The sequence below is a fragment of the Accipiter gentilis genome, chromosome 15 (assembly GCF_929443795.1).
Source record: "Accipiter gentilis chromosome 15, bAccGen1.1, whole genome shotgun sequence".
NCBI lineage: Eukaryota > Metazoa > Chordata > Aves > Accipitriformes > Accipitridae > Astur > Astur gentilis.
In genome coordinates this window covers 1,669,244-1,681,426 of record NC_064894.1, presented here as the reverse complement: position 1 = coordinate 1,681,426, position 12,183 = coordinate 1,669,244, and the positions used below count along the sequence as shown (strand labels likewise).

Genomic DNA, 12,183 nt, shown 5'->3' with positions numbered 1-12,183 from the left:
TCAGTCTTAGCTAGTTTAAGAGGATTTCTTTCAGTATCATTTCCAGGGCTAAATGAATCCAATACTTAATATCCAGAATTGTGTCATAGGTATGAATGTTAGGTAAACATTGCACTTTGTTAGAAATTCAGTGCTCATGCACATCATTAATCAAGATGTAACTAGTAATGGCATTAATCACTGTATATAACTTCTGGTTTGCATCTGTTGAGGTCCATGAGTCTTCTGTAAAGAAACAGCCCTTGTAGTAAATCCTTTGTTAATTGTTGTTCTTAACGAGCTTATATAAAATCCACAGCAGCCATGAAAAAATCATGTCATTCTAAGCCAAGCACAGAAAAGAAGGCTGAACCTCTTCTTATTTCAAATTTGTGGAAACAAATACTCGACGACATCAGGCCTGTACCTGAACATCTACAGGAACAGGTTAGGCTCCACATGGCTCCAGACCCATTTAGGTCGTTGTGCATAACGTTCCCATATGTCCTCCCAAACACCCGTGTCCGGTAACTTCTCCCCACACGCCCCGTTCTCTGCTGCTCTGTGAATCCTTTTTGTATCATTATGAGTGTGATGTGCATGAATCGCAGTTTTGGTGCCTGACAAAATAATCCTGCAATAGGAATCATATTGCATTCTCTCCTGTCACTGTCTCTGGAGCGAAAAATACGCTGGCTTTGAATGCAACTGAAATATGCCACTGAGATGTGAGGCAGATGGACTGAAATGCCTTCAGCATCTAAACGAGTGAAAAAGCACAACTGAACTAAAAATACTTCAAAATTTAAAGATGTCAGTGATTAGCCACTTTCATCTCAGGTGTTTGCAATGTGAGGTCAGTATCTCATAATATGAGGTTAATTAGAAAAATAAAGAAAAAATGTCAAGAGAATAAATCATCAGTTCCATTTTATCTTTTCTAATGTGGATAATGGATTTCAATCTTCTATGAGATGCGTGAAATAATACAACTGCATTTATCCAGTTGCAAGATTAAGATAGATTTAATCTTAAATGATAAGAAAAATACTATCAAGTTATAGAGCTACATGAAGTGGTATTTTAGTTCAGGTAGTTCCTGCCGCAGAATATTTCAAGCGCAATCTTTTTTCTGTCATTGTTTTTAAAAACTAGCATAATGATGTCTTACATATGTCCATATTGTAGCACTTTGTGGTTTTAAATGGTATAGTAAAGATAGAGACAGCATTTCTGTTTTAATTGCCATTTTTCATTATTTTCATAATTTTCTCAGAAAACTGTCTTTTTGGCTGTAATTTTCCATGCTGTCTGTTTCTAAAAGCTATTCTAAGCATATTTGAGTAATCTAGCAAATTCAAACAGCCCTAATTTTGTGGTAATGTAAGCATGAAAAATATTCATTTTGTTCACATTTTAAATGACAGTTTCTCCTTTCTATGACATCAGGCAGAGAGAAATTTCAAGTATTACTTGCCTGGAAATCCTTGCAGAGGAAGGAGCAAATGGTGAAGAAAGTAGTGGTAGCATTCTTAATGTGTGCTCCAGAATACAGGGCAGTAGGTTGCTGCCTATAGCCTGTGGTTTTCTCTCACAACTCAGGCACTAATCTACTGGCTGACATCAAGCAAATCCATTCTTTTCTTTGAGATTTCATTGCTGCATCTTAAAAAAAAAAAAAAAAAAAAGCTTCATGTCCTTTGTGAAGTCGAGTCCTAATGATCGAAACCACCATATAATAACTGCTGTTTATAGATACTGGTGGGGGGTTTCTTTGGAATTTATTTTTTCTTTTTTCTGACACATTTCTTTAAAGGTGGAATGGATCACCAGGTATGCCTGCGTGGGGATGACTGTGTTATTATCTATATGACTTTAGGATACTTGGGCTTGTCTACCATAAAGATACCACACTAAAGACCATGTCAGGATCACGTGATCTTTAAGGCTTATTTTAATTGCACCTGTTTTTAATTTTCCACTTTTTTTCCCCCTAGTAATGAATTAAAACAAGAGAAATTACGTATATAGAACAGTGAGAATGTGTGAATACCAGACATTGCAATGAAGTTTTACAATGCTGAATTTGGCTTGGATGACTAATTGCTTGAAGATGATCAAACTGCCATAGACCATAATGTTCTTTTCTTTTCGATTAGATGAACATTCTTCTTTATTAACTTTGCCATATCACTTAAACTTTTGTTCTTTGTGGGCCGGACTTTTATAATATGTGATATAAGGGAATAAAACCTTGAATTGATTCAGAAACTGCAGCACATGCAGACTTCAGAAACCTTCCTAAAAAGCAGGGACAAAGCAGGGGCAGAGGGTAGGCTTTGCCATGAGTATGTGAGGTCTCTACTACAATATCCACTTGGAGTAGAAAGCATCAAGGAGAGGTTATGAGTTGGTTTTCCCTAAGAGAATCCTAAACAAGATAATTTTCTTTTACCTGAGAAAGTTATCTTTATACACTGTGATATACCTGGACAATTCCCAGCAGCTGAATTATGAGTAGGAATAATAAATAGAATTCAAAGTATATTTTACATATCAAGAGTTGGTTCAAAATCACAGTAGATGGAAGTACTTTCTCCAAAATTGTCCTTATTCCAAGTATCTAAGAAGGATACCACAAAACTATCTGTCAATATAGCCATTATTCATTAAGGAGGAACTTCTGTTTACTCAATTCACTTTTTATAATAAAATTGTGAAAATTAGCTGATCTTCAGAACAGCAGGCATTGCTTCTGGCTCCCTACATTAAAAATCAAGAAGTTATGCTAACTTTAGACTACATGAGAAGGAACTTACCTTAAAATATACTTAAAAACAATATGATTTTTTAAAAATCTAAAATAAGAAACAAAAATGAACATTCTTCAAACTCATTTGAATAGTCTAAGGGTCTAGATCCCATTTCAAAAGGCGATAATAGAAGATGCCATTCAAATAGCTCAGTCTTTGAAAAAAACTTTAAAACATTGTTGTTCTGGTTCAAAAATAGGAAAAGTGTTGCATACTTTACAAAGGTGAAATAATTTAGCACATTTCAAGCCCATGCATCAGAGCACAGTGAAGTCAATGAGTTGGTATTGACTGAATTAGCTCTGGAATCAGAAGCAACATAACCATTGGAAAAGTAGGATTTATTAATATGAGTGCATCACCTGCTGATACAGATATACTGTCTATGAGACTTGTGTTAGTACACGCACTGTTTTTTTGCTGCCCACTCAGAATCACTGCACTGCACTGAAAGTTATAAATATTCATCAGGGGCCTAATGCTGTATCCATTCATGTCAATACAATGTTCCCAGTAACTTCAGAGGTGAGAACTGAGACTCTAAATTTCATACTGAATCTACAGACAGGAGAATAAAATAGTAAGACCGTAGATACAAGAGCAGAAAAGCAAAGCTCAAGGTATAACGTGCGATAAATCATACCATGGCAGCTGCACACAACCAGGTGGTGGTATCTGAAAAGGTAGGCATTTGAGAGCATGGTAGGGACATCTATCCCCACACAAAACAGTTGACAAGATTCCTGTCATTGTCCTTTAGTATTTGTTCAGCTAAAAAAAATGGAAAAATTGGCAGTCCATATAAATGTATCATTTTTGTCATAGAATCTCGTGTAAAATCTGTTGTGTAACATTTGTGAATGTCGTGGTTTAGACCCAGCCAGCAACTCAGCACCACGCAGCCGCTCACTCACTGCCCCCCGTCCAGTGGGATGGGGGAGAGAATCGGGAAAAGAAGCAAAACCCGTGGGTTGAGATAAGAATGGTTTAAAAGAACAGAAAAGAAGAAACTAATAATGATAATGATAACACTATTAAAATGACAACAGCAGTAATAAAAGGACAGTGAAATATTACACAAAAATGTAACATTGTTCTTCTTCAAGGCCTTACTCTGGAAACCTAATTTTATGGATTTGACTGAGCGGAGTTTCATGTGCAGAGCGCATGCAGTCAGTAAACGTTAACATGCTTCCCAAAAGAAGGCCCATCACATTCTCTTTTAAAGCATGTGAAAATTGAAACTGAGGCAAAGTGGAATTGGGAAGCACTTCTACAGAAATAGCAGAACTCACTTTTAAAGAGTCTATCAACTACTGTTCTCCTATTCTGCCATTGTTGCAATAATGTTTATGTAAATGTCCTTTCTAAATACAAAGCCAGTATATTTGAATATCACCTTGTTGGATTGAATTTTTATTGCTGGTAGTATTAATAACATTTCATCAAATCTCATCCTAGAAAGAACCTGAAGAATTCTCAGTATTTTATTGAATGTTCACTGATATTTACTTTACAAATCCCCTTAACCTTATATTCTTCTTTATCTCTGAAGCTCAGTACCAGAGTTTACATTAACAGCATGCTTCCCAAGTAGCAATAACTATATCACAGTGTAATCTTGCTGCTCAGAGGTATGCAGCCTTTCATTTCTTATTCCATTTCTGTTTCCCCTGTAGGGCAGGAAAAGGAAATTCCCACCTAGGGAGTTCAGCATCATTCAACATTGATGTTACTTGCCCAACAATCCTCTGTACTAGGGAGACCGTATGTCAGCCACAGTTAGCACTTACAATTTATCAATAGCCACCTACGCACGTAAAGATCTCTTTCTTCTTTGTCTCTATATACATTTCAAACACTAGAGTGCAGAACAGTAGGAAAGTAAAGAGAAGAGGGACATTAGTAGAAGAAACTTCCATCTTTTGTCTCCTGGGTGGTCCAGGTAGCCATGAAACTGAAATTACCAGTGTCCAAAGACTGTCATCCTTTCTGGAGGCAGAAGCATCTTTTTCACCTTGCCTTTGCCGTGTGAGGTTTGAATACTCCGCTGTCAACAGCATAAACAGTAATGAGGTCTTCTGTTTCCTTCCAGCTATGTGGTGCCTGTGAGCGGTCCTGAAGGTTACTGCATGATTGAAATGGCTGCAGACGGAAATCCTCCTGTACAGCACAGACTTTCTCTCTCATATCGAGCATCTCAGGTGAGTCTGCAAAACATCAAGAAATAGCTATTTGCGTTGAACATTCATCAGCGTACGCACTTCAGTTATTCTCAGAGGAGAGTAGGCATTCTAACTTTTTCTAAAGGAGGAAATGTAATTCCTCCTCAGACGTCATTATCTGTACCTTAATTTCTCTTTAATATGTCTTTTCACGTCAAGTATCCACAGTATTTCAATTAATTTCTTCAGTTTACCTGGCTCTGAAATTTCTATTTCAACTGCCTCAAGTCCATGGAAAGGACACTGGTACTGCAGGAGGAAAAATAATGTATTAGCAATATCATTTAACTAGGCCATGGTGTTTATTAGAAACAATTCAGATATCATTAAGCAGTAATTCTTGTTACTTTTTATTCGCAAGCCACACTGCCCGGTGGAGGGCAGTTGTGAATCATCAGTGACTTAACCTGGTGTCAGTATTGTTGCTAGGACTTCACTTCTGAATAGTATTGTAAAAATGACTGTCTCCATTTTGAAACTGGTATCAGAAGACTCATTCTAAATGGGCAATAGGCCAGCTTTTCCGGATCTCGAATTTTTGTTACTGACTCCATGTTATCACCTCTCTTTGTTATGCATTCTCTCATCAGAAGATTATTTCTGCATTATACATTTTAAATGTTTCTAGGCTTGAAAATTTGAACTGTGATTGACAGCTCACTTTTTAAGTTTGTTCACTAGAAGGCAGGACAGTTAGCTGTAGAGATGCTAACCGTGATGTGCATCTCCCAGTAGGCACTGCCAGTTAGGAATAGAATTTCTTCCCTGTTTCTTCCCTGAGTCAGTATCTAGCTGTTTGTTCAGCCCGATATAAAGAATTAACTTGTATTAGATATTGCTGTTAGCCCAATCAGTTGTCTGTGCATAGCTTCCAGATGATCAACCTGACATTCTGCTGCAGAAGGTTCCTTTGTCTCTCCCTTTAAGTTTCAGGTTCATAACTCTGGCAGAATGTAAAACTAACACTATGGGTAGCTTCTGCATAGAGAATCTGGGGAAGAAACTTAGCCATCAGTACCTAATTACCTAGAGAAGCCAGCAATACCTTACTCATAGAAAAACTTACAGGTAGCCACCTTTGATGTCATGCACCAAGATCATCAGAATTTTTCTGCCCCTAATGAGGATATTTTTTTGGTTCCTAAGAAAGTCCACAACTCTTCTCTATTTCTTTTTGTGGTGGTCCTCAGTTAAGTTTCAGTTCATATCACGAGTGGGTTTTGAAGTGAATCTTCCGATCATCCCACTTACCACACTTTCATTCATGTTGCAGAGCAATCCTGGAGCATGCCAGCTGAATTGTTTTAAGGCGAAACAGTACAAAAGATGCTCTCTGTGAGTGCACTTGATGTGCTGTAACCACTAATCGGTATTTCATGGCACCAAATTATACTTAATCCAGAATAACCCCTTGCATGGTACCTAGTATGAATGTCGTATCCTCATGACTAACTATTACACTTTACAGATCTGCTCCTAATCTTTCAGAGCCCCTATTTTCTTTACAAGGTACACAAGCAAAGAAAGAAAGAAAAAAAAAAATTCTTATCTCTAGGAGGACTAAGGAATTTCTTCCCATTACTAGCCAAGCTAATCCTTTTTACCACTCAGGCTCCAAGTAAAGAAGGACGTTTTCAAATTAGTATTTGAAAAGTTAAGCACGAGTATTACAGAAGTTAACATAATGTTAATGTAATGTTCTATTAAGCCTGTTATGTTATTAACAAGACTTACAGGAATTTTCCTTCTGTGCTTCCTTAAAATATATTCTGGTTAAGCCAGTTAAATTCAGAACAGGACCTTTACAGAAAGAAATGTGTATTATGGTGTACTGGCATGAGTAACATATTATGATAAAATCCATTGATGCGAGAAACTGCGAAAAGCCTACTGAAGTTGTTTTGTGGTACACTGGATCTGCCCCCAAGGTCAGTGCTTCTGTAAAATAAGCCCCATAATAAAAAGATTGTACTGCAAGACGAGTGTTAAAAACACTTTTCTTAATCAAAGACACTTTACATTCCAGTCCAATGCTTTGCTTAATTCTTGTAACAGGTTCACAAGCGGAGAGAAAATGTCTGTCTGCAAACACTACTTACAAATCTTGTCTGTAACTACGCTGGTTTATAGCTTTGTTTGAAAGGGGATAAACTCAAGTGATATGAAATGGATTTGACAATTGCTGAGCCAATGTCTTTGAATTCCTTCCACGTGAAAAATCTGATTTAATTTTATCCAGGCTCTAAAGGAAGTAGGGTGTTTTTTTCTTTCCTTTCTAAATGAAAGACACTGTAAGTAGAGGAATATCTGGCAGTATTCATGTTCATGGTATCTCCAAATTTCACTTCAAATTGTCAGCAACATAGCTCCAGGACTGATAAAAGCAATGCAGGAAACAGCAAAGCAGAATCATACAGATGTGCGAATTCCAGATAAATCAACGTGATGTTTTCCACTTGTTCTTACTTCTTCACAGTTGATGTCTGAATATGATAGTGAAGGGGCCCTTCACTATAAATTATCTCCTCACATGTTTTACACATGCTGTGATATATTTTTTATTCCATGGGTTTATTGCTACTTGACTTGAATTGGCTAGGTTTCACCCTCTTTCTGGATTGATGGTATCGTATAAATAAATGCATCACAGTGTGATACACTTACGAAAAAATTATGATTTTTTTTCAATTCTTAGTGACAGGCATTTAGCAAAGGAGACTCCTTGTCAGAACGCCGGAAAGTCAGGCATCACCTTGAGTAATGGAATTCACAGTCCTAAATGAGTCACAGATCCTTCATGTGTGATGGTCAAAGGTTTGACTCCGAGGTCAGCTAACATGGGAAATACCATACTGAGCACTAACATGGTTCAGTCAGTCCCAGTATAAAATAATTGTGGGTGTTTCTTTGGCACCTTTATAAGGATGTTATAGGCATTTGTGGCTCTAGAATTTACTACCTAAAACTTTCCCTTTTTTCCTGGGCTTCAGTATAGCGGTCTGTTTTCTGTCATTCATCCAAAAGAAGTAAAATCTTTTTTCTGTATTTCCCTTATCTTGGGGTCCTCTAGGTTCCAGATCCTAAAGAAAAGCTTTATCTTCAAGTCTACAGCTTCTCCTGTGCACCAACCCTCAACCATGAATGTAAAACTCATAGTCCAGAATGAGAGAAGCAATGAGAAAACCTTACCATGTTCATTGCGGTTAAGGCTGGAAATTTCCAATTTGTGTTCCATAGGATGTATGTTTTCTTACACGTTTGAAGATATGCAAACGCATTAAACCACTCTCTTTGTATAGATTAATTTTTTTTAAAAAAAGAGAACCACATTAAAAAAAAAAAAAATCCCTTCAGCAAGTGTCATAGTTTTTCGCCGCTTCAAGTCATGGCTATTTCCTTTATCTCTAATTATTATTCATTCCTTGCTTACAGTAACATGACAAATCACATTCTTTTCTGATGATTCTCTTCTTGTTTCTGCAGATCACCTTTGGATCAATCTTCCTTGGAAACGTTCCTGTTCATGAAGAGGTTCATCAATGTGCTGGGCACATACGTGGCTATAAAGGATGCATTAGGGATTTTCAAGTTAACAACAAAGAGTTGTTCATCACAGATGAGGCTCTTGGAGGGAGGAATGTTGAGAACTGCAATGTTCCAATATGTGATTATCATCCATGTCACAATGGTGGAACCTGCACTAGGTAAGAGTTGCCTCTTTAATCGTTTTATCATCTGTTTACACTTTGTGGCTGGTAGGTTTATCCTTAATGAGAAATTACTATAATTTTCTGTGTAATAAGTAATCACCAATCTTTTGTCCTGATAATATTAAATAGAAAATGTGACATCTTCATGCCTAACCAGAGAGACTTTATACCTTTCTTGCTTACATGGAAAAAGGTATAAAATTTAATTACATTGCCCACACAGCATGCATGTTGAGTTGCTGCCAGAATTCCTTTGTGATCAACTAGATCAGTTCCACTACAAGGCTCAGTGACTAAATCAGACTCTTCGTATAGACAGTTTGGACAGTAACGCATAAGATCTCATTCTTCTGTTTAACAACTCTGTATCTTACTAGGCCTTGTACCCTCACACATTTTCATGGTGTGCTGCTGGGTACACAGCATCGGCCTTCATCATCGTGCTATGAAAACAGTAACAAGTAAGTCAGCACCTTCAGCATGCGTGACGAAGTATTGTCAAAGAACCTTTGCAAGTTAAAGTGCATCATGCTGAAAGAGGAAATGGGGTCCAAAAGGGACATGAGCTAAAAGCACGGAGGATGCTGGTTCAGTTGAATGATGCTTCAATTGGAGCACAGTAACATTTAAGCCATAGTAGCTTGCTCATTGTCTAAGGCACTCAGCATTTAGGAACTACATTTCAGTTTAAAATTAGTAGAATATATGAAGTAGCTGCCATGTGTATTTATAAAATTGTACTTGAGCTTCAGGACAAATGCTGAACAGGACATAGTCTAAAGTTCTTTTAAAGCTCTGGACCATGGTGTGTTTCTTAGGTTGAGAAGACCTTGAATCAAAGTTTTGAGGTGCTTTTCTGCCTCTCTTGATCGGTGTGAGCACACAAAGAACACCAAACAGGGTTTTGATCTGTAGGTCTTGTCTGACTAGAGCACAAGTGAAAGCAAGGCACATTTATGAAAACATACACAATTCGCCTACCAGACTGGTGATACTGAGCGTGTACTTGGGAGTAATGAGTCTGGTTTTCCTCTGCTGTTCCTTTCTACATCTCTGTCATTCTACTGATTGGCCTGTCATCTACCATTATGGAATACTGTTTCATTTAAAGCTTGGGTCCTGAATAATTCATGACCATTGGATTTGTTTCCTGCCTTTCTGCTTTCCAACTGCTGGCCTCAGCCCTTTTCAGAAACACTTTTGTTCTGAAATGGGTCACTGCTCTTCTGTCCAGAGGAGTCATGGAAGACTGTGCATGTGCAAACCAGGGATAAGCAGCTCTATAGAACCATGATCTTCATGATTTTCTACAGCGGCCAACCGATTTTCAGGGATTACCTCCTCCAAGCCCAAGAATGATCCATTCCAATGAGCAGGAAATCAAGTGGCCTGCATGGATTAACAAGATGCTCCTGATAAAACTCAAACATCAAAAGGAAGCATACGAGAGGTAGAAGCATGGCCAGGTGACCTGGGGGGGAATATTAGAGAAAACATCCAAATACACAGATATGGGGTTAGGAGAGCCAAAGTCTATCTGGAGATTAAGCTGGCAGAGGACGCGCAGGGCAAAACCAAATGCTCTACAAGTACATCAGCAGCTAAAGGAAGACGGGAAAATGTGGGCTTGCTGCTGAATAGGGCGGGTGTTCTGGTGACAAAGGATCCAGAAAAGACTGGAGTACTCAGTGCTTTCTTTGCCTCAGTCTTTATTGATAAAACTTGCATTCAGGAATCTTGTTCCTCTCAGACCTGTAGGAGAAAGTCTGGAGCAAGGAAGACTTACACTTGGTGGAGGAGGATCCGATTAGGGAACATTTAAAGCAACTGGACACGTATAAATCAACTGGACCCGATGGGATTCACACGTGAGCGCTGAGGGAGCTACCTGATGCCATAACAAGGTCATTCCTGATAATCTCTGAAAGATCAAGGTGATAGGGAGAGATTCCTGAGGACTAGAAGACTACCTGCAGGACGGGCAAGAAGGAGGATCTAAGGAACTACAGAATGCTTAGCCTCACCTTGATCTGTGGGAAGTGGAAGGAGCAACATCCCTGGGTTATCAGCACTGTTTTCAGCACAAATGCAAACCACAGCCCCACATCAGCTACTATGAAGTGAATTAAGTCTATCCCAGCCAAAACCAGAACAACAGGGCAAAAGCCATTCTGTCTCAAGAGTATTTAAACATATGCTGTATCAGATGAGTGGTTCAGCATCAATGTAAATTACTAATTCTTTACATAGTCATTATTTTATTAGTTTTTAAAAACAAAATATTGTTTCCTATGTAAATGCTCAGTTGCTTTTAGAAGCACTTTTGCACGTTCACTAGCTCTTTTATTGCACTTTAAATCCATACTAATGTAGAATTCCAGAGGCTGGTTAATTTCAGAGGAAAAAAATGACAACTATTCAGTAAATTTAGGGTTTGAGTGTCATATAGTTCTATGACTAATTTTGTGAATTCAAAGCATAGAAAGATTAACTTAGGAAGCTCTTAATATTCTGTGTGGCCCTCTGATCATATGAGCCAGATGTTGCAAACCAAGCTTAGTCTTAATTAAGAAGACACATCTGTGTGTGGGAAATAAACTCATGAAATTACTTCACCAATGATTTGACAATTATGTCAGCCACTGCACTAGTAGTAGTTAATACATTTGCTTTAAATTGTATAAAGACTTGAGAATATGTAAACATAGACAAGCTTAGCTTTCATAGTGTGGAGTACAATCTCAAAGTTAATTGCTCCCACAAACAATCATGTTTCTAGTGTCTCAAACTATTCTCACAGTGATTATTCTTACTGTTGTTGTTCCCCATGTACTGGTGCAGCAGATGGGTTCATTAATGTTGATCAATTAACCAAGACTGAAAAATCAAACTCAATTAGCAATAAATTTCAATAGAGAGACACTTATCTTCAGATTTCAACCACCATGAATGCTTTAATCACCAAAGATACACAAGGAATGTAATTTTTCAATTTCCATCCCCTGATAATGTAAGAAATCCCTTCCTAGACGTGTAGGTCTCATTTGGATGGTACCTTTTCAGCTATAAATAGGAAAAGCCATATTTTAAATCATATTTCAGAAACTAACTGTTTTCTGCATGCTGGGGCATCACACAATTCTTCCTAAGCCTAAGCCTTAAAAGAACTGATGACCAAATGAAAAACTCCATCTGAACTGTTTCCTAAAGTTCATCTGATGAGGTTTTGAGTGCCTTTTTTTTTTAAGTTATAAAATGAGTTCTAGGTTAGCTTTCTTGTAAATTAAAGGAAATTTTATAGTTGGACTTGGTTAAGTGATAGAATTCCATATGTTGCAGATACTGAGAAGACCAGGTGAAATGACTTGACAAATTTTGTGGTCTCTTTTTAGTATATCTTCTCAATATTAATTAAAATAAACAGTAGAAAAACTCATTATGAATATGAGGGTTTTT

General features: G+C 37.6%; 1 protein-coding gene across 1 annotated transcript in view; it reads left to right on the top strand.

The window, feature by feature from the left end:
* Nucleotides 1-12,183, top strand: part of EYS (eyes shut homolog) — a 940,845-nt gene that overhangs the window by 829,927 nt on the left and 98,735 nt on the right. Inside the window, exons 40-41 of the mRNA XM_049818234.1 lie at nt 4,888-4,996; nt 8,501-8,721. Coding sequence (XP_049674191.1) covers nt 4,888-4,996; nt 8,501-8,721 — 330 coding nt within the window. The remainder of the gene's footprint in view (nt 1-4,887; nt 4,997-8,500; nt 8,722-12,183) is intronic.